This window comes from Gnatocerus cornutus, chromosome 5, assembly GCF_029298725.1.
Source record: "Gnatocerus cornutus isolate USDA-ARS CGAHR chromosome 5, icGnaCorn1.1, whole genome shotgun sequence".
In the NCBI taxonomy this organism is placed as follows: Eukaryota; Metazoa; Arthropoda; class Insecta; order Coleoptera; family Tenebrionidae; genus Gnatocerus; species Gnatocerus cornutus.
The window spans coordinates 3482925-3505919 of NC_142237.1; the positions used below are offsets into that span (position 1 = coordinate 3482925).

The 22995-nt window shown below is 32.2% G+C and overlaps 1 protein-coding gene across 1 annotated transcript in view; it reads left to right on the forward strand.

The window, feature by feature from the left end:
- Positions 1 to 3696: 3696 nt before the first annotated feature.
- The window catches only part of Pka-C3 (Protein kinase, cAMP-dependent, catalytic subunit 3), a 52093-nt gene continuing 32794 nt past the window's right edge, over positions 3697 to 22995 (forward strand). Inside the window, exon 1 of the mRNA XM_088037199.1 lies at positions 3697 to 3966. Within this exon, the coding sequence (XP_087893325.1) occupies positions 3834 to 3966 (133 nt within the window). The 5' untranslated portion in view covers positions 3697 to 3833. The remainder of the gene's footprint in view (positions 3967 to 22995) is intronic.

The window sequence follows — 22995 nt, forward strand, 5'->3', positions numbered from 1 at the left end:
AAATTCCACAACGTTTGCCGTTTTTAAAAAATCACTCTGTATGTTGCAGCAAATTCTTTCCTGAGCCCAAAATTGAAAACCAAAACGAATTTTGTGCTTTTTTAACTAAAATAAAAGTTTTCATTTTTAAACAATGAAACTGTTTGCTTAAAAGTTTTAGAACAATTTCATTATTGGAGATTAGACTTTTTACTAATAATGATATTCTGTATCAAACAAAAACAAAAAAAAGTTTTTTTTTGAAAAAAAATTATATTGTAGAAAGGAATATGTTTAGATGAATTTTACTTTGATTTCTGAGATGGTTTACCAGAAAAGGGCAAGGGCGCCTTTTTTTCATCACCCTGTATTTCGATCTTTTGTTCAAAATTTAAGTAGCGGCTTAAATTGTTGAAAATTGTAGTACACAACTTTTCAGTTATCAATCTAGGTGAGCAAACAAACATTTGTATACATGAAAATTAACTCTATACTATACAAGGTGTTTATAAATGTTTCTAGCATCAAGCGTGGCTTTGAAATTCCCGTCGTACACTGTTTTGCCGCTTTATTTTCATGGTGAATATAACTATCTTGAAAATTATTCATAATGTTACTTACTTCAATGACGTTTTTGTTACGGTTTTGTGCTCAAGTTTTCGATTTTCAGGTTTTAAACCACAACTCGAACAGTTTATTTCTCAAAACTTACTTTGCTTCATGTTTGAGGTTAACTGCAAATGTCAGTTGACAAATCGAAACCCACATTTGTAATGAGCGGCACATTTCTTTGACTTTTCATAGCCACCCTTGATGCTAGAAACATTTATAAACACGTTGTATAACATAATATACATATGTCAAAAATGGAAACTCCTCTTAAACATTTTTGACTATAAATGTTAATTGGCGTGGTTTACATTTTAATGATTGTGATCATCCGTTTCACAGAATTTACGATTTTGGTTTTGAGGCAGGTAAAAATTCCATCTCAGAGAGCTGATTCATCTACATATATTTATTTACTTATGTCTGCGGTTTGTGGTCTTCCCACTACCCATTTTTAAACAAGAATAATAGTATGTACTTAGCAGATTATATTATAAGGAGCAAAAAGCTTATTTTTTGTAGTAAATCCAGGAAATTGCAGCAGAGGCAATATGCAACCTGAAAGAACTACAAAAAAGCCTTTGGCTCCAAATGATATACAGAGGGTTTTGTAAGTAAAGCACAAACTCTTACCTGGAGAATCAAATTGCTTACAAAAAAACATTCAAATTGTTTTTTGTTTCGGCAAAAATATAGGTAAACGTCGCAACAAGAAATAATTAACTGTTCAGCACAACTTGACAGATACCTGGCAACATACGCCTGTTACAAGTTGTCAATTGACATTTTGTTTCATGAAACGACTTGATTTCTTAAATTTTACAAAAATCCAAACTGAAACGAAATTGGTTACTTTTATATTCTTCTACTGCTTACAAGAAGCGCTGCAAGAAAAAAAATTCTTCGAGATATCGATTACTACCACCTTTATAACACTGTTGTTACAATTTGATGCATACTGGTATGTATACTTTTTTTTTCAAGTAAAATTACCCATCATATAAATTAATGATGTAAAATTAATCAAAATTCCAATAAAACCAATGTAGGTATGTAGGGAATATCGATATAGTCATATAGACACTTTGTCAAACATTAGTCGCCATATTGCTAATTTATGCACAGTTCTCTCTTCTACAGTTTTTTTGTCTTATCTCGGTTATTTTTTGAGTTAAAAAATTATAGTTTCGAAATTTTGGTTCAGAATTGTTGCCTCCATAAGCCCTTTTTCTCTGAGGCGCGAGTTCTGGGACACCCTGTATGTATTGTCAAACAAACTTTTTCAAATTTAAAATACCAAATTTAAATTCAGATCAACAGTTTTAATCTTAGAATGTCAACCTTAATTAAATACTCCTTACAGTCAAAATATGTCATACAGTCAAAATATGTCATACTTTTGTGACGGTTGGAAAAAAACTCTTTTAAGTATTGTCTTTTCTCAAACTTGAGTCCAACTTTTTAGCATTTTGCAAAAAGTTTCCGAATTTTTGTGAGAATCTGTATTTTTTTATACATTTAGGTATCTAATCTTTTAATTGTTTAAAATTTTTTGTACTCCAACTTCTTAGATTTATGTAGGGGAGACCGGGGTAAAATGATCCTTTGAGGTAAAATGATCCTTCGAGGTAAAATGATTCTCTTTGATTCCCAAACTGCCCTTAGTTCCATCTATCAATGAAATGATTAAATATGTTGCTGAACCTGCATGCAGTTCGATAAATATTCAAAAAAACTAGAGCGATATTCGTGTTTTTCCTTGGTTCGATCGATAAGGCATTTTTTAATCAAGTGTATTTTACCGTTCGAATTAAAATTTCAAAATGACACCTGTGGTGTTTTAAAGGATTAACATTAAACTTTCAATTTTTTGTAGATTCAGTTGCAACATTGTACATTTATGGATTATGTTCTTTGTTCTTATTACACTTGGGGTAAAACGATCATTTAGGTATTGGGTAAAACTATCCCGGAATCATTTTAACTATAATGTGAATATTTGTCTAAAGACAATAGTGATAAAAAACAAAAGCAAGAAAAAGAATTTTTTTAGAATGTATTTTTGTTGTGAAAAACATATTCACTCTTCTAAAGAAGAAGACTGGATTGGATACAGTGTGTGCCAAAAATTGGCTCATAATTAATGTGCAAGAGGAGACGAAGAGAAAAATATATTCACTTGCAATTTCTGTTTGGCGGAATTAAAAACTTCTAAAATCATCAAAACTTTTTGGTTTTACAAGAAAAAATGTAATTCTTTTAATGTTTATTTATGTCTTCAATAAGAGTCTCTATTTTGTTGTTACCTCTTGTTATTTAAGTTTATTTTGTTTTTATCTTAATGCTTAAATAGTATATTCACTGTTTCTACTAACTTTTGCTTAACTTACAAAACTTTTTGAACATAACACGTCCTTACGATGAAAAGGAATCATTTTACCCCAACTAAGGGATCATTTTACGTGTAGTCCATGGGTAAAATGATCCTTTTGGAGTCTTGCATTTAATTCTTATTTTAATGAAAATGGTGCAAATTTTGGATGCATTTTTAGGCGGACTTGTAGTATATTAGTTGTCAAAGCTCCTGCCTAAGTGGTAGATTTATCAATATAAAAGTTTTGAAGCTATGGTACCAAAGACCTTAGACGGATCATTATACCCCGGTCTCCCCTACTTCCCTTTTTGCAGCCTTTTAATATGACGCCCAATTTTTGAGATTTTGCAGGCCAAAACAGTTGATGACGCTTTCCAAACCTCGGAGAACATTGAAGGCATTTAAAAAAAGCACATTTAATCCGTTCTTTTTATTACCATGTAATGTACTGACGCAGACGCATGTTATTTTTACATGAAAATGACCGAGATGTTTGCGATTTCAGGAAATAAAACATCAATCATACGACTTTTGCATTTTCGTCATGAATTTCTGTGACGTTTCTAATCATTATCTAAACCAGCAACAACTCTTGAATAAAGATGCTTTTTTCAAACCCAATAACGTTAGTTAGACTTTGTTCCAAGTACTTACCAAAACATTTTATCGTAAAATTGAAAATTATTTTGGTGTAACTGACTTGCGTACAACGCGTCGAATCGCGTGGGTACAAAAAGTGGGATAAAAGTTGACGCAATCGCGCGGCTTTCAAACAACGTGGTTTTAGTATACAATCGACTGTTGGTAAAGTGAAACATTGACCGCGCGAGCACGTGTAATGAAAGACTTTTAGTTCTGACTTAACTTAACGATGGCCGAGTACAAAATCAGAAGCCGACAAGAGAGCACAGACAGTTTGGATTCTACCGCTACCACGGACGAATATTCAGAAGAGGACAAGGATAAATATGATATCGATGACTTCAACATAATTAAAACTATAGGTAAGATTAATTTAAGAAGCTTCGACTCAAAAATCCAAAAAATAAGTTAATGGTGCCATTTCCGTAAAATATGACTATATTAACTTCATAAAAATATTATCTGTGCTTACTAGGTTAATACCCGTCTGAGCACCTGTTTATTTTTTTTAATGAAAATAGAACAGTCGCGTAATCGGATTATGTAAAGCAATAAGTATCAATCAGAAATTATACATGTACATATTTATTTTCCACTCGAATTGAAAATAAATATCTGTCCACAATGCGTTGAATGAAAATGCGTTTGATTGATCTACATTCAACCACCGTCGCATTAAAATCATACTAAAACATACTTTACAACCGACTGCAGTTTCAGGTCATTATAACGAATAAAATTAGTTAAATTTAACCACGTTATTAATGTAACGAAATGACAGTGCATGTGGTCGCAACTTTCGAAAATTCGCACGGAAAGAACCTTCTTAATATTTTGACGGGCTCTGAAATATGCCGCAATTTATTTCATTTTTGGAAAATATCCAATGAAAATTTCTTCATCGACTCGTGTTGTCACACATCGTTAAATAAACTGTCATACTCATAAGTTTATAATTTACTCTGTATAAACTTCAAGAGTCGTTGTTTCGAAACAGCAGATTTATTGAAGGTTGATGAATGTAAAAAGTTGCTTCGTGCACATATGCATTATTAATAGACACTAGTCTTTCTTCATTCAATTTTTAGTTATTAACTAGCCCGTCTTGATTGGTGGCACTCGCTTGTTTTTTAAGATCACTTTTTTTTTTGTCGCTTGGTTCGTCTATTTCTTAATTAAGACAGTCGGGGGAATAAGCGCATGATTTGTCTATTTGTTAATTAAGACAGTCGGGGGGAAAACATGATCCATCCACTTGTTAATTAAGACAGTCGGGATAATAAGTGCAGGATCTGTCTATTTGCTAATTAAGACAGTCGGGATAATAAGCGCATGATCTGTTTATTTGTTAATTAAGACAGTCGGGATATTCAATTTTTAGTTATTAATACAGCGAGACGTTACCGGAAGCTGCGAAATTAGGACACTTGCTATTATAGTCATTACTTCTATTAAAAAAGTTATGGAAATTCTGCGGACTCATCGTCTTAAATCTAAAACGCTTAAAATTATTACTTTTGCTTTTTTTATTTTACGTGATCTAATATTTTTAGTAGTCCATAACACACAATAAGATGTACTGATCGCCGGCCAAGAATTGATAAATGAGCAAGATTATCATTGTTTCGTCACCTGATAAATTGCTGAGGGCACCAAAAATAAAAACACCTACCAAGGTTTCAGTTGAATAAATTATAAAAAATATATAAATTTCTAAATGTTTAATTGTTTTCTTGGGGATTTGAAGATGTTGGGATTAATGAGTTGGAGAAACCATGGGAAATAGAGGGATTTAAACAGACTACAACTGTAATTCCTGCTATTACTAACATCGAACAGCTTAAAAATATTCATAGATCTACAAGATTCCATAGATTTCTCGAGCGTTTTTAAAATTTTTAGATCAGAAATTTTGCTCCTGAGTTATTTCTTTGGGTGTACCGTATAAATCTAAAGAAAAAACTTCATTTTCTTATTTTGCAGACAGTTCTTTTAACCGAAAGATAAAAATATTTAACACCTCAATTCGCTCCTTTTCTAATATAATTAATAGTAACCCATTCAATAGTTCAAAATAAGAGAAAGCAGAAGTCACTGATTTGATTTATGATTTTCTCGAGTCGCTCGTCGCACGTTTTTTTTCTTCATTTTTTTAATGCATAATTAGGTAGTAGACAGTTCGTAACACGCCTACGCAATCTTGAATCGTTTAATTAATTTAAAGATCTTGCCGCTGAAAGTTTAATGTGTGCTGCGTTCTAAATAGTTCAACTTTTTTGTGTTGTTCTCTGTGGCTTCTGTCCAGCTTTTACTGCCAGCTGTTAAGCGATGTAACATTACAATACTGGTCAACAAAATTTTCCACTGCAGAACCAGGAAGGATTGCCTTCTGATTCCGAATCTGGAGTGTTTTGCACCACCAATAAGATATTTTTGAAAAATAATTGTTTTAGGTTCTCCTACTGCATAGCCTAAATTTTTATGTTTGAGTTAGAAAATTGTTTATCGCGTTTTGAAAAGACAATTAGATAAGCTTTGCGACCTAATATTTTTGAAAATTTTAGAATGTCTCTATATCTGTATTTTTAAATTGGGTTTAGATTTTTTGAATTCTCTTTAGATTTTTATTGTACATATATTCGCTCTACATTTCGTCTATATTTTGTCTAATCTCTTTTAGATTTTCTGGATTTTTAATCGGTTCGTGGTTTCTCGAAACTTTATAAACATTTTTTAGATTTTTTTAGATAATTTAGATATAGAGTATCTGAATATTTAAGATTTTCAAGATTCTCTTTAGAGTTTCTTCTGCCTTTAAGACTAATTTAGCGTCTGAAGTTTTTGTCTACATTCAGACTTTTCTAAGATTCTCGATTTATATTGCAGAAACTCTTAGAATTTTTTTGATTATTCTAAACTGTGCATAAACTAACTAACTTTAAAATAACTTTTAGGTTTTCTTTAGATGCTATGTAATTTTTGTGAGGTTCTTCAAATTTTCCTTGGATTTTTTAGATTTAGGCAGATTTTTTGCATTTTTTCCTTACTTTTTTAGACTAAATTTGTCTTGTTTTTCCTTTCCTTTTTTGTTTCTGGATTTTCTGACATTTAGTTTAATTCTTCTTAGATGCTTTGTGTTTTAGTTTTCCGGATCTTTGAATTGTTTTAGATTCTTTTGAGTCTGTTTAGATTTTTTCTTTTTGAATTCTCTTTAGATCTTTATTGTACGTGTATTCGCTCTACATTTCGTTTAGATTTTGTTTAATCTTTTTTAGAGTTTCTGGATTTTTAATCGGTTCGTGGTTCCTCGAAACTTTATTAACATTTTTTAGATTTTTTAGATAATTTACATTAGAGTAGCTGAATATTTAAGATTTTTAAGATTCTCTTTAGAGTTTCTTCTGCTTTTAAGACTAATTTACTTTTCTACGATTCTCGATTTATTGCAGAAACTCTTTGAATTTTTTTGATTATTCTACACTGTGTATAAACTAACTTTAAAATAATTTTTACGTTTTCTTTAGATGCAATGTAATTTTTGTGGGGTTCTTCAAATTTTCCTTGGATTTTTTAGATTTAAGCAGATTCTTTGCATTTTTTCCTTACTTTTTTAGACTAAATTTGTCTTGTTTTTCCTTTCCTTTCTTATTTCTGGATTTTCTGACATTTAGTTTAATTCTTCTTAGATGCTCTGATTTTCCTCAAATCTTCCTCAAATTGTGTTTCAATTTTCTGGATCTTTGAATTGTTTTAGATTCTTTTGAGTCTGTCTAGATTTTTCTTTTTTGAATTGTCTTTACTTTCATAAGTTTTCTCTAGATACTTATATTATTTTCATTTATTAACATTTCTTTACTTAGATCTCCCAAAAACGCATGATTAAATGATTTTTATATGCAAAAAAACCTTTTTATTGTTAATCCATCATTGAAAATATTTAAAATCTTGTTTTTTGCGCGCTATGCCATATTATGTGTATCTTTTTCCATTTAGAAGTTAGGGGACGTTTTAAATTATAAATATTTTTAATTTTTTTTATAATTTTTTGGGTGCGTTTCTCGACATTCTAAAATGATTTGAATACCAATTCCACCCAGAATAAAGCATTTTAGGCAACTTCTTGATTACGTCTCGTTTCGTAAACAAAATAAAATGTGTCATTTTTTATTCCTTAAATCATAATAATATTATTTTAATTACTTCTATTATTATTTTTTATGAACATGATTTATCGTTTTGATCTTGCAAAAAACGCAGTAAACACCACAGACGCTGAGAGCATAAATTGAGGTCTAAAAAACTTTCTGAACTTCGCATTCAAAATCACGAGACAATTCTACTTTAGAAAAATGACTTCACTCCTTCAGAATCATTTTTAAAAAAATTGTTAACTACTGAACACAATGGTGCAATAAATGAACATTAATGAAATTGTACTCTCCAAACGTCCAACATTAATCAAAATCATCTTATGAAGTAATTAGGATCCATTTATAACTATAAGTAAAGGCGTGTCAGTCTGAAACCGATTTTTCACTTTCTTTCCAAATAATGATGCCCCACCTGAAAATTTCCCGAATTCTTTACGACTCATATTTTACTTAAATTTTCGTAGTAGATTAGTAACAAACACAATGATTTGTAATGACTATAATACAAACAAGTTTAAAAACTCTCACTCATTAGCTAAACCAGTTTAGTACTTTTTACAACTATGGTAGCTAAATCCCAAATCATGCGTTCATCTTCTCAAAATATTTCCACTAATAATGGCTCATTATATTTTCACCTACCAATGTAGGTTACTTACTAGAGGCGTTTCAGCTGCTATGTTAAATACCGGCGTTATTTGACCTCTAATCCAATCTCTTCACACGAAGAATTCCCTTATCTTCTAAAAATCTGTTGAGTTTTTCCGGGATCTGTGGAAACTACAAAGTAATAAAATCCCAGTATGTGTTACATTGAAATCTAAATTTAAAAATGATTTTGAAATTGCGTGGGCGTCCAGCGCATCGCAACAAAGATAAATACTCCACATATGTGGATTTTAGTCAAAAATAATAATCGTAATTATACTAATGGTGATAAACCGTGTGTCTAAATGCGAATGAAGCGATTCTACGAATTATTTATTTATTCTTTTATCGCGTTTTAATAATGGATGCCAAAAGTAATTTGGATGATTTATTTATAAGTGTTAATTCAGCGGGGATATTTTTATAATAAATGTTTATAAATGAACACCAGGTCGAGATTTTGTGTGTCAATATGTCAACCTTTTGCGCCGTCATCTGCGGAAACAAGAGAAATCTAATTAGCCTATTATGTAAGAAAAAGTTAAGTGAATCGCAGCTGACGAATTTTTGAGTTAATAAATTTTGGCTCTACAACTACCAAAATCAATGAGTTTAATTGAAATATGGGAAATTTTTTTCAAAAACCAAAGTGTCCAAAAATTAATAAAAATTGTTTTCCTAATTTGTATTTTAAAGATTCCCAAGTTGCTATGGAAACAAAGCTATTATAACATCGCGTATCGAAATGGGATATTAAAGCACTGAAAACGAATGAGGAATGAACAAATTAAGAAAAATAGTATAAAAACCTCGTTTATAAGGCCATTAAGGCACTCATCCATTATAAACTCGGGTTCGTGCCTTGAAATTTGCCTTATGAAACTGGGTGTTTTCATGTACTCTTTTCGAATTTGCCGCTTTAATAGGTCCATTAGAGTACTCAATTTGTAGTCAATTTTTGAAAATTCTTGGGTGTAAATCTGGTTTTCAATTTTTGAGGTTAACACAAGTTGAGTATATTAATCAATAATTAATTAAAAATTTTCTGCAAAAGAAAAGTTTCAATAGAGTTTTGGCAACTTTGCGTAAGACGATTAGCTCCTACGCATGCTACAGTTGCGTCAAGGTCAAACGCATTCGCTGTCAACTGCTACGGATAAAAATCACTAGGGGCTGCTGCCAACTTAACTTTTTAATGAGTGGACCGATAGTAATGAGCTCTGGTATATAAGAGAACTTAAAGTATAGGAAATTTTGTTTTTTAAGAATTGGCAGAACTAATTAATCTGGCTGTCACCTGTTTCCTGTCAAGTTCTTGGTCAATTTCACCATTACGGATTTTACGATTTGTGTTTAATAAATTGCTGCATGAATAAAAAATGTATCAATATAATTAAATTGTCCTTTGCGGTCAACAATATATGTACCTAACTATAATACATGTAAATACAGGTTGTAAGGTTACGTTAAAATTCAGAAACTCAATAAATGTCAAAATTTTAAATTGAATTTGAAAATCAAGTGGCAAGTCGTGGTTACAAAACCATTACCAAGAGTGTAACACGAAAACTCTAAGAATTGAAAAGAAAAATATTAAAAAAAGGGTGCAAATTCGAAAAAATAGTATAAAGGACTTGTTCTATAATGGCATTGGTCGCCTACGGCTCGTTTTGTACACCAAATTGACCATTATAAAACACGTTCTTTAATATACCTATTTTCCTAATTTGTATTTTAAAGATTCCCAAGTTCCTATGGAAACAAAGCTATTATAGCATCGCGTATCGAAATGGAATATTATAGCACTAAAAACGAATGAGGAAATAGCGAAAATAGCTCTGTTACAAGAACAAATTAGGAAAAATAGTATAAAAACCTCGTTCATAAGGCCATTAAGGCACTCATCCATTATAAGACTCGCGGCTTTGCGGCTCGTTTTATAAACTTGGGTTCGTTCCTTAAAATTTGCATTATGAAACTCGGTGTTTTAATATACTATTTTCGAATTTGCCGCTTTAATAGGTTCATTAGAGGACTCAATTTGGAGTCGTTTATAGGCATCTGAAGTGCAGCTCATTGCTATCAGTCCACTCTCCTGTGTAAATTTTCGAAAATTTTTGGGGGTAAATCAGGCTTTCAATTTTTAGGGAGAAAATTAGGGGAAAATTGAATGTAGTGATTTTTAAGGTTAACACGTTGTCAAAGTTGAGTGTATTAATCAATAACTTATTAAAAATTTGTTGCAAAATATTGATTTTAATCGAGATTTAACAAATTTTGGCAATGTTGTGAAAGCTTCTACGCATGCCACAGTTGCGTCAAGGTCAAACACTTTTGTTGCCAATTGTTACCGATAAAAATCCCTAAGGGCTGCTGCCAACTTAACTTTTTAATGAGTAGACCGATAAGTAATGAGCTTTGGTATATAAGAGAACTCAAAGTAGGAAATTTTGGTTTTTAAGAATTGACAGTACTAATTAGTCTGGCTGTCACCTGTTTCCTGTCAAGTCCTTGGTCAATTTCACCATTACGGATTTTACGATTCGTGTATCAATATAATTGAATTGTCCTTTGCGGCCAACAATATATGTCATAATAGATGTGAATACAGGTTGTGAGGTTAGATTAAAATACAGTGACAGTGAAACTCAATAAATGTCAAATTTCAAATTAAATTTTAAAATCAAGTGGCAAGCCGTGATTACAAGACGATTACCAATCGTGCAACACGAAAACTCTAAGAATTGAAAATTTTTTAATAAAAAAAGGGTGCAAATTCGAAAAAATAGTTCTTTAATATACCTTCTATTTTGTACTAAAATTTAAAATCTCGGAAAACAATATTTTCCTTCTGAATTTTGCACGTACAAGCCAAGAACAACCCTTGGGAATTTTGTTGTTTGAACTAGAAGAATTGGAGGTAGGTAAATATTAATAAAATTTTGCTCACTAATTTAGAAATTAGTCAAAAACAGCTCTTTTAAATTGCCATAGGCCTGTACTTATGTACATAAGTATGTACAAAATTGTTGCGTATCAGAAACGTGACTTTTTGGTTCATATCCAAACAAATATTTCCAAATTTTGTCTCTTCTGCTTCATTATTTTGAAATTTGGCACGATTTATAAGCACGTCAAGCTGCGTTGCCATAGCGTGGGGACATACCAAAAATTCCAGATTTTGATTAGAAATTTTGGAAATATTTTGTTCCGCCAAAAACTGATTACTTTTTTTTCTATTTTGAGATATGACATTATTAAGCCAAAAATAGCAAACAACTGTTCCTCTCCTGCGCATTTTAACTTCGCAAATCGCACAATTTTTGGCTCTAAAACTCATATGTGGCGACTATGCACAATTTCTACATTATCGCCTCTTCTAAATTTAATTTATCTCATGTAACTTCCGCATGACGAAACAATTCTTGCGACTTGCGTAAATTTATCCGAGGGCTTATAAAAATAACTGCAATATTCTTCGATTATCGAAATGATTCACATTTTGAAGTTATTTTAGGCATCCAAGAATGAACCAAAGCTGCCGAAGGTGTTGATAAATCTATTACAATTCGTACGGCAAAGTAAATGAATCATGTTTACGCGAAATTTTTTAACTATTTTAATTGGATATCATTTGATTACTTATTTACAATTTGCGTAACATTAAAAACAAAATAGAACGAAAGAGATTTTAGGTCAGCAGACGGAGAGTCCGATTTCTAAATGACACGATTACGTTAAGAATTTCACAAGACGGGTTTGGTAGGAAAAGTCTGTTTTATCAACTGGATATTTGTTATCGGTAATTGGCGACACGAAGGGGGAAATACATTTATGAACTTATTAGAAATGGAGATTAAGTGATTTTTTTAGTTTGCTGCCACGATAGTGTTCATAAACCTCTCATACCTGATTTGTTTATTTCTATTTAAATAAATTAAACCGATGTAGACCAATAACATATAGAATTTGTTTGAGATATGTAAATTTACGCACCGCGTAAAGTAGAATCGACAGATAAAATATACAGTCCATAGATATGTAGGCTTAATTGTTCAAAATTCCTACCGAATGAGTAAGTTCTGAACGTAAAATAATATGATTATGAGAAATTATCATAATTTTTTGTGTAAATATCCTTTTAGAGTATATAGAAAGTAGGATGCGACGATTATTCCCAAGACAATAAAAACCGGATGGCTAATAAATAAAAACCGGAACGGTCGGAATCACCTTGTCTGTTGACATTCACAATATACGGTAGATGAAGGTTGAGTGAGAGTTGGAGAAATTTTGTCTTCATTGATACATCGCTGCGGCGTATTAACAATTTATTATCGTACGTTTCCCAAATTTGTTATTTATCTACTTGAATATAGCTGCACACATGACTGTCTACAGTTTAACAAACGCTCCAGTGCGGTTATGGCTTTGACTTTTTAAATTGTTTACAGCTACCTTACCGCAAATTCCCATAAACATAATAACGCTCAAATGGTTGGGTCTCATCTAATAAATATTTTTTCCCAGCTGGCCAGTCTTACAAATCAACTCCTTACAGGTCTACATTTCGAGGTGATTTTGTTACTCAAGTGACCCAAACTTACTCAAATTGATGATAAACGCAATTATATTAATTGGGGATACTAAAGAAAAAAATACGTAGATTGGAAAATTTGGAAATTTGTGGAGTTTATAAGTCTTGACTGTCTTATTAATAGTACCAATTTGGAAAAATTTAAACCAAAAAGGAGAATATTTAGAAATTTTTATTTGGACTACTGAAAATGTCAATTTTTTCAACACTGTAATTTCGTTATTTTTAGTGCGAAAGGAACGAAATTTATGCATGTTGTTTCTTTTGTTTGTTTTAGTAATGACTAATTTGCAAAAATTTAGACCAAAAAGTCGAATTTTTAGAAATTTTCGTTTTAAGACCAAAAAAATGCCACCAATTTTTTTTTAATCCTGTAATTTCTTTATTTTTTATGCGATTTTAACGAAATTTGTGGAGATTATCACTCTCGACTGCCTTAATAAGAGCGTCGATTTAGAAAAATTTAGGCCGAAGAAGAGAATTTTTAGAAATTTTGATTTCGAGAAGTCAAGAAAAATTTTTGTTTTTTGACCAAAAATTTTTAACGACCTGTAAGTTCTTCATTTTTAAAGCCACCATAACCAAATTTGTGGAGTTTATAGGTCTTGACTGTCTTATTAAGTGTACCGATTTAGAAAAATTTAGACCGAAACGGAGAATATTTAGAAATTTTTATTTAGACAACTGTGAAAATGTCAATTTTCTTCAACACTGTAATTTCGTTATTTTTAGTGCGACAGGAACGAAATTTATGCATGTTGTTTCTTTTGTTTGTTTTAGTAACATCACTAATTTGCAAAAATTTAGATCAAAAAGTCGATTTTTTAGAAATTTTTGTGGTAAGACCAAAAAAAATTCCACCACTTTTTTTTTAAGATTTTGTAGTTTCTTTATTTTTTATGCGATTTTAACGACATTTGTGTAAATTATCACTCTCGACTGTCTTATTTAGAGTGTCGAATTAGAAAAATTTAGACCGAAAAAGAGAATTTTTAGAAATTTTGATTTCGAGGGGCCAAGAAAATTTTTTGTTTTTTGACCAAAAATTTTTAACGACCTGTAAGTTCTTCATTTTTAATGCCACTATAACCAAATTTGTGAAGTTTATAGGTCTTGACTGTCTTATTAAGTGTACCGATTTAGAAAAATTTAGACCGAAACGGAGAATATTTAGAAATTTTTATTTAGACAACTGTGAAAATGTCAATTTTTTCAACACTGTAATTTCGTTATTTTTAGTGCGACAGGAACGAAATTTATGCATGTTGTTTCTTTTGTTTGTTTTAGTAACATCACTAATTTGCAAAAATTTAGATCAAAAAGTGGATTTTTTAGAAATTTTTGTGGTAAGACCAAAAAAATTCCACCACTTTTTTTTAAGATTTTGTAGTTTCTTTATTTTTTATGCGATTTTAACGACATTTGTGGAAATTATCACTCTCGACTGTCTTATTTAGAGTGTCGAATTAGAAAAATTTAGACCGAAAAAGAGAATTTTTAGAAATTTTGATTTCGAGGGGCCAAGAAAATTTTTTGTTTTTTGACCAAAAATTTTTAACGACCTGTAAGTTCTTCATTTTTAATGCCACTATAACCAAATTTGTGGGTCTTGACTGTCTTATTAAGTGTACCGATTTAGAAAAATTTAGACCGAAACGGAGAATATTTAGAAATTTTTATTTAGACAACTGTGAAAATGTCAATTTTCTTCAACACTGTAATTTCGTTATTTTTAGTGCGACAGGAACGAAATTTATGCATGTTGTTGTTTCTTTTGTTTGTTTTAGTAACATCACTAATTTGCAAAAATTTAGATCAAAAAGTCGATTTTTTAGAAATTTTTGTGGTAAGACCAAAAAAATTCCACCACTTTTTTTTAAGATTTTGTAGTTTCTTTATTTTTTATGCGATTTTAACGACATTTGTGGAAATTATCACTCTCCACTGTCTTATTTAGATTGTCGAATTAGAAAAATTTAGACCGAAAAAGAGAATTTTTAGAAATTTTGATTTTGAGGGGCCAAGAAAAATTTTTATTTTTTGACCAAAAATTTTTAACGACCTGTAAGTTCTTCATTTTTAAAGCCACCATAACCAAATTTGTGGAGTTTATAGGTCTTGACTGTCTTATTAAGTGTACCGATTTAGAAAAATTTAGACCGAAACGGAGAATATTTAGAAATTTTTATTTAGACAACTGTGAAAATGTCAATTTTCTTCAACACTGTAATTTCGTTATTTTTAGTGCGACAGGAACGAAATTCATGCATGTTGGTTCTTTTGTTTGTTTTATCACTAATTTGCAAAAAATTAGATCAAAAGTCAAATTTTTAGAAATTTTTGTTGTAAGACCAAAAAAATTCCACCAATTTTTTTTTAAGATTTTGTAATTTCTTTATTTTTTATACGATTTTAACGACATTTGTGGAGATTATCACTCTCGACTGTCTTATTAAGAGTGTCGAATTAGAAAAATTTAGACCGAAAAGGAGAATTTGTAGAAAATTTTATTTCGAGCAGCTAAAAAAAATTACAAAAAAAACTTGAACGACATTTAATTTAATTTCGACATTTTTGGTGTCACAAGAACGAAATTAGTGGGAGTTTTATTTAAGGTTAAATAGAAGTTCCTGAATTTGGGTTAATTAATATATCTTCGTTAGCCATTATTTCTAATAACGTATTACCTTTTTTTTGTAAAAATATTGTTTATTTTTTGAAAGTTTCACTTACTAAGTGGTACTTAGGTCTAGATAATCTAATTTTTCTTAGAAGCATAAAGAACCTAGTGTAAAAATATGCCCAAAAAATATTTTTGGATCAAAAATTACGACTATTACGCACGATTTGAAATAAATAGTCATCAATAACTCGCAATGCGCTTTTAAATTGCATATTTGAAAAGAGATTGAGAATATTTATTACGGTTCATTTCAAGCCAACCACTTGAGGGTTATAATGATTATAGGGATTTGCGGTAAGGTGGCTATAAACGGTTTAAAAAGTCAAAGCCATAACCGCACTAGAGCGTTTGATAAACTGTACACACAGTTCAAGTCTATTTTCGTCCACGCTTTCCGCAATAATTCAAGAATCGTGAGTTTATTCGCCAGCGACTCTGCCAGGTTTGTTTTTTGCGATAACATAAGATATTGCCATAATTCAAATTAATTGCAACAAAGGTCATGACTCATGATAAAGTGATTTGTTCTTTCACTCGAGTAAAATAGGTTTCAAATAAAAATCCCTTGGTTTCCTGTAGGTAAATACTACCATTAATCATTAGTTCATTACAAATCACTGTCGATGTATGTCGTTACAATGCAAAATTCACTTTTTAGAACACCAAAAACTGTGTGAGAAGGGAGTGGTAAGGAAATTTGAAAGTTCTTTATTTGTTTTCTGTCAATAAAGGTAACTCCTTTAGACACATGATTGATGTGTAAATGGGCGGGAAGATTCACTAAGTTTCATTAAAAAGTAGTGAATTACTGAGTAATTTACTTAGAGCGATCGTGAAAGTCGAAGGAAGACAGTTAGCACCTTTAATGATGGAGTGGGTTTTAGCTTATTTAAGAACCGTTTTTCGCAGATTAGCAAATATTTTGCTTGGGATTTAGGTTGGCTGTAATTAACTTATTTTTTAAACTTGGCGTGCATTTCGTGCAGAACATCAAACTTAATTTCTTACATCATTTTATGATTATCCAACTTGAAAATTTTAATATCTAGTTATTTTTCCAACTAGTCGCGAAATGTGCTGTTTTATGCACTAGATGTGGTTTGTCGTGACCGTAACATCGATTTGCTACAATCGCAGCAAAGTTTAAATATAAATTTTACTTCAAGTGGCAATTCTGACAATAATTTTTGAATTTACACTTCAACTTTTCAACGCTAATAATGCATTTTTTTTCACCTTTTTATTGGAAAAATTTATTCAGACAGCCACAGATACCTGTTTGAAATGCGAGTAATGATTTTGGGGCAACCAAAGCATGTTCAACATTTTACCAGTTTCTGCCGACTTGAGCGAAATTTTCAAAGAAATTGTAAATTTAAAAAATCTGTATTGTAAAGTTGGTATAGTTCTTGAGTATTAAAATATTTTTATACTCAATGGTATAGTTGACATTTCGGTATTTGTAAACAGATGCAGGAGGAGGATGCATTAACACCCTAGTTGTAAGCATATTAATAGCTTTCAATAGACAGTCTCCTAATGGCCCATTTAGAAGTATTTTTTATGAAAATTTCTTCTAGCGCCAAAAGCTACAATTTTAGTCAGAGAATTTTAATTAATGATATATTAAAATTAACCCAAATTTAGCAACTTTTATGGACTATTTAACCTTAAAAAAAATTCCACAAATTTCCTTCTTGTGACACCGAAAATGTCGAAATTAAGGCGCGTTTAAGTTTTTTGTAAATTTTTTTAGCTGCTCGAAATACAAATTTCTACAAATTCTCCTTTTCGCTCTAAATTTTTGTAAATCGGCACTGTAAATAAGACAGTCAAGAGTGATAATTTCCACAAATTTCGTTAAAATCACATAAAAAATAAAGAAATTACAGAATCTTAAAAACAATGATGGCATTTTTTGGTCTTAAAAAAAAATTTCTAATTTCTAAAATTTTTTGACTTTTTGATCTAAATTTTTACAAATTAGTGATATTACTAAAACACACAAAAAAACAACATGCATAAATTTCGTTCCTGTACCACTAAAAATAACGAAATTACAGTGTTGAAAATAATTGACATTTTCACAGTTAATAAAAATTTCTAAATATTCTCCTTTTTGGCCTAACTTTTTCTAAATCGCTACTCCACAAATTTACTTATACTGGCTTTAAAAATGGAGAACTTACAGGTCAAATTTTTAGTCACATTTTATTGGTCAAAAAATAAAAAAAAAATTTTTGCTCTTCGAAATCAAAATTTCTAAAAATTCTCTTTTTCGGTCTAAATTTTTCTAAATCGACACTCGTGATAAGGCAGTCAAGAGTGATAATCTCCACAAATGTCGTTAAAATCACATAAAAAAATACAGGTCCTTAAAAAAATTGGTGGCACTTTTTGGTCTTAAAACGAAAATTTTTAAAAATTCGATTTTTTGATCTAAATTTTTGCAAATTCGTGATATTACTAAAAAAAACAAAAGAAACAACATGCATAAATTTCGTTCCTGTCGCACTAAAAATAACGAAATTAGTGTTGAAAAAAATTTACATTTTCACAGTTGTCCAAATAAAAATTTCTAAATATTTTCCTTTTTGGTCTAAATTTTTCTAAATCGATACTCTTAATAAGACTGTCAAGACTTATAAACTCCACAAATTTGGTTATAGTGGCTTTAAAAATGAAGAACTTACAGGTCAAATTTTTAGTCACTTTTGGAATGTTCCAATACACGAATTTTTTTCTTTAGCATCCCCAAATAATATACTTGCTTTGATAATCAATTTAAGTAAGTTTGTATCAGTTTCGTTCTTTATGCTTCTAACATGATGTGGTACTTCGTTCCTTAGAGAAACCTAAAATAGTTTGTTTTTCATCTAATGGGGATTTTTTTTCTGTGTCTTAAAGAACACATAAAGAGTAATAAAAAACATTATTTAACTCATTTTTCACAAAAATTGAAGATACAACTTTATGCTTCTGAGGTACCGAAATTATGCTTCACATTAGTTTTTCTTGACGTACATAAAAACGTACGTAAAAATCCTGTCCAAATTTTATGACCAATTGTGTGCGCCTAATACTGTTCAGTAAAAAGTAACAATAAATTTGTTACAGAAAATAAAAACGCATTATGATTCGACTTCAAAAATTTTCCATGGTTTATCGATATTACTTGACCAGTTTGATGAACCCTCTTCAAATCTCATGGCCCAGTAGTTGGAGAAACATGAATTAAATATGCGCTGTTATCCAGAGGTCTTCTCAATGAATCTTTTCATATCGTTCCTATAAATCCGGAAATTGTGCAGTTATATCACAATTCAATTGACGTCTTATGCAAGTCTAGTCTTCTCGGTTTCTTGAGCGTAACACGAAGTCACGTACCCGCATTAACGACTGATTTTAAGTGGATGGAATGACATTTTTACCTCTTACATAAAGTAAGAAATCTGCGACTAATGACAGCTTTACGCAAAACCCGATTTTTCAGTCGACTTTGCGTCAAACATACAATCTTACTAATGCAATCTAACAAGACACTTTCATTGTTTTGCTTCGCTGCACATTTGTCATTTTATTATGAGTTGGTTACGGTCGATCAAAAATTTCCAATAATCATTAACTATAATTTAATGCAAATTTGTCGCGACTTAATAGCTACGTAATTAATTTATTCATCAACCGGAAGCGCCAAGGTTCGTGCAGACTTTTGCGCATTACTCGGATCTGTCGTAAAAAACCGACGGCTTCTTCAAAGTTTCGTGTAAAATAATGGACTTCTAGGTGAAAATAAATGTATCACACGTGTGCTCTTGCATGCGAGACTTAGGCCCGATTGCAGAAACGCGGATTAAATTTTTAGTTCAAGACTAAAGCTTTAATCTACGATTATATGTCAAATTCGATTGCAGAATATTATTTTTTGTTTGGGGTTAAATGTAGTCCGAGACTAAAATTTAGTTCTGAACTATAGCAAGGACTAAACGAAATATGGATTGCACAAACGACTTAATCTTGGATTAAACGATATATTCTGAGACTAAACATAATCCCACAGGTTTGATGGATTATAGGACAAACTAAATTGACAGCTCTAAAGAAAATCTCTTAGGTTATGTGGTTTTGCGACTTGTGCATGTTGAAAATAATGGCAAAACAATCTTAATTAATGAAAAAGGTCACAGGCACTTTCTTATTATTGCTCTGGACTAAACATGATTTTTGGATGTGCGCGTATTATGCATTTTCAGAAATCAGACATAATTGGGCTACAAGAGCTACTTATATGTGGGGGTCATATTATATTTTTTGAAAATAAGCACAAATATTGTGTAAAAACCACTGACGAAGAGGTTGTTCTTTTAGATTTCAAATCAATTTAAGTATTTAGGGGTTGTTTAAAAATCGAAATTCATTAACTTTGTTATTTTTTAACCGATTTCGTTCGTTTTAATAGCGTTTGAAAGAGCAAAAATCTCTAGACCACTTTTTGATCATAGTTTTGATAAAGAAATTTATTGGATCAGTTCTTGGTGTTGACAAAAATTATCAAAAATACGATTTATTCCCAAACACCAAATGCTGACGCGCGTTTCGATAGCAATGGTACCATCATCAGATGATTAAAAACGCGCGTCAGCATTTTTTGACAAAATTTGGTGTTTGGGAATAAATTGTATTTTTGATAAAGTTTTGATAGATAGTGAGAGTGTTCCTATACAAGATCTCACACTGGATTCTAGGCATAAGTCGGATGTCCCAAGCAAAAACACAGTATCTGATATAAAAAAAAATAACGGAGCTAGAATTAACTTATTTAAAACGCTTTCACAAATGATGTGAACTCTACTTTTGTCATTTATCTGAAAATTTTTAAATAACAAATAGATAAATGACAAGTGTAATGTTAAAATCATTTGTAAAGACATTTTAAACAGGTCATTTATAGAACCAGTAATTTTTTTTAAAAAGCAGATATTGTATTTTTGCTTGGGACAGCTGAAATTCTCTGTAATAGTCAGGATAATATTTTAATACGACATACTACAATTGCAATTAGAGCTTTGTTGAGCACCGATTTAATTAGTTTTTATAGCGTTTGATATAGAGAAAAACTCTCTAAAATGGTGGTTTCCATAATAAAAGTAAGTACAATTTAGTATTTAGAATATCTCAATTAAGAGCCGTTTAAAATGATGAACCTAATTGTAAAATAATGTACAGGGTGTAATTTTGAGATAATAAATTATGTATGCAACGCGAGGAGTGTACGCATCGAGATGGCACCAAACAACGTTGCCAGGAGCCCAATTTTGTTGAGAGAGAAGACTTTTTTTTTGGAATCTATTAGTTTTGACAATACAGAGTTTAAAAGTTACGTGTGTAGTTTCTTTCCGGAAAAGGCGCGTAACAACTGGCGACCAACGTGTGGGGCTGAATCGTGAAGCCGGAAAGAAATCTTAGAAGAAAGGAAACGGCGGACGGCGGAAAATACAACTTAAGATCGCGGAAAAATTCAGAAGACGCAGACATAACGAACATTGTTATGTTGAGCCAACTTAAGGCTCCCGCAGCTAGCGATGAAATCGCGACTTCAGTGAGGAAAGGAAACTTTGCAGAGTGCAAAAGTCGGTTTCGGGGTACGAAGGAAGAATCGGTAGAGGCGTTCGTCGACGCTGTCAAGATTTACAAAGAGTGTGTCGACGTATCAGATGCTAACGCCCTTAAAGGTTTGCCGATGCTCCTGGACGGTGCGGCAGCAACCTGGTGGCAGGAAACGAAGGCCACTGCACTCACGTGGGATCAGGCTATCAAAGCACTAACTAGAAGTTTTGGCGAGTGCAAAGCTAACTACAAAGTCTTCAAAGAACTGTTTGCTAGACAGCAGGGGGAGAAGGAACCCACTGGTGTGTTTGTCAGTTGGGCGAGGGCGTTGTTATCCAAGTTATCCCCAGATCCTCCTCTCCACAAAACGCACGAGGTAGACATGGTGTATGCACTGCTTCATGTGAAGATCCGAAAGGCCATCGTAAGACACGAGATCAACTCCTTTGAGCAGCTCGTACAGAAATGTATGGTGAAGAGAGCAAACCAAATGACAGCAAACCACGACAACGCATCAAGTGCTTTGGGTGTCAAGGATATGGGCATACACTGAAAGAATGCCGGAAGACAACGCGGAGTGATGACGCGAGACAATCAAGTCCTATCAGTGTTGGGCTTATTTGCTACGGATGTAGAAAGACTGGACACATTCGGTCTCAGTGTCCTGAGAATAATAAAAAAACTAGAGCTACACCAGGAGCTGAGGCGACAGAAATACTCTCAGCTGACCTGGAGGAAGCAAGCTCGAGAGTGTTGATGTCCTTAGAAGTGAGTGGAAAGAAAGGTTTGGCCTATGTGGACACAGGGGCAAAGCGGAGCATTGCAGGTCACAAGTTATACGAACATTTGCATAACCTAGGCCTCCCATGTTTAGATAAGGAACAGGTAATCAATCACGCTTGCGGATGGTTGCCCTAAGGTGGTGCAGACCAAAGTATTCGAAGTAAGGGTCACCCTGAGCGGACGCAGTATGAGTTTCAGTTTTACTGCTGTTGCCGAATATACCGACAATAAGACTCTTTTGGGTGTGGATTTTATAAAACAGGCCAACATCATCTTGGACTTGCCAGGAATGATGTGGCGTTTTAGGGATAAAGATGAGTGGTCTGCACTCTACAATGAGCCCCAAGAACCGTCGTCGGTACTAGTAAGCAGCGTGGATGTCGAACCACTAAGAGCCGAAGAGGCATGTGATCTAAATGACGAGGAGAAGAAGGAGGAGGAGAAAGTCGACGAGTTGAAGGTGAAAGTTGTGACTGAGAAGAGGAAACCGACGATTGATGAGGCGAACTTTGAGCCGGATTACGATCTAGAGAGCGAGTCGGAGAAGAAGGAGAAGCGGGAGAAGAAGAGTGAGGAGAAGAAGACGAGTTTGAGTTCGGAGTCGTCGGAAACGAGCTCTGATGATGATAAGAAGAAGAAGAAACATATAAGAAACACAGGAAGAAGAGGAGTCGGAAGGAGTGGAGCTCTAGCAGTTCAGAGTCAGAGTTGGAGTCGTCGGACGACGACAAAGAACGAAAGAAGAAGAAACACAAAAAGAAGCAGAAAAGGAGGAAGAAGTTCCTGCAGGGGGCGAGCCCCTACCTGGGTCTTCCAGTTGTAAAGAAAAGCGACGAGGACGCAAGTCTCGTTTTTAGGCTCGTTGTATTCTCCATGAGGGCATGTTGGAGAATACAAAGGGGGAGTGTAACGCGAGGAGTGT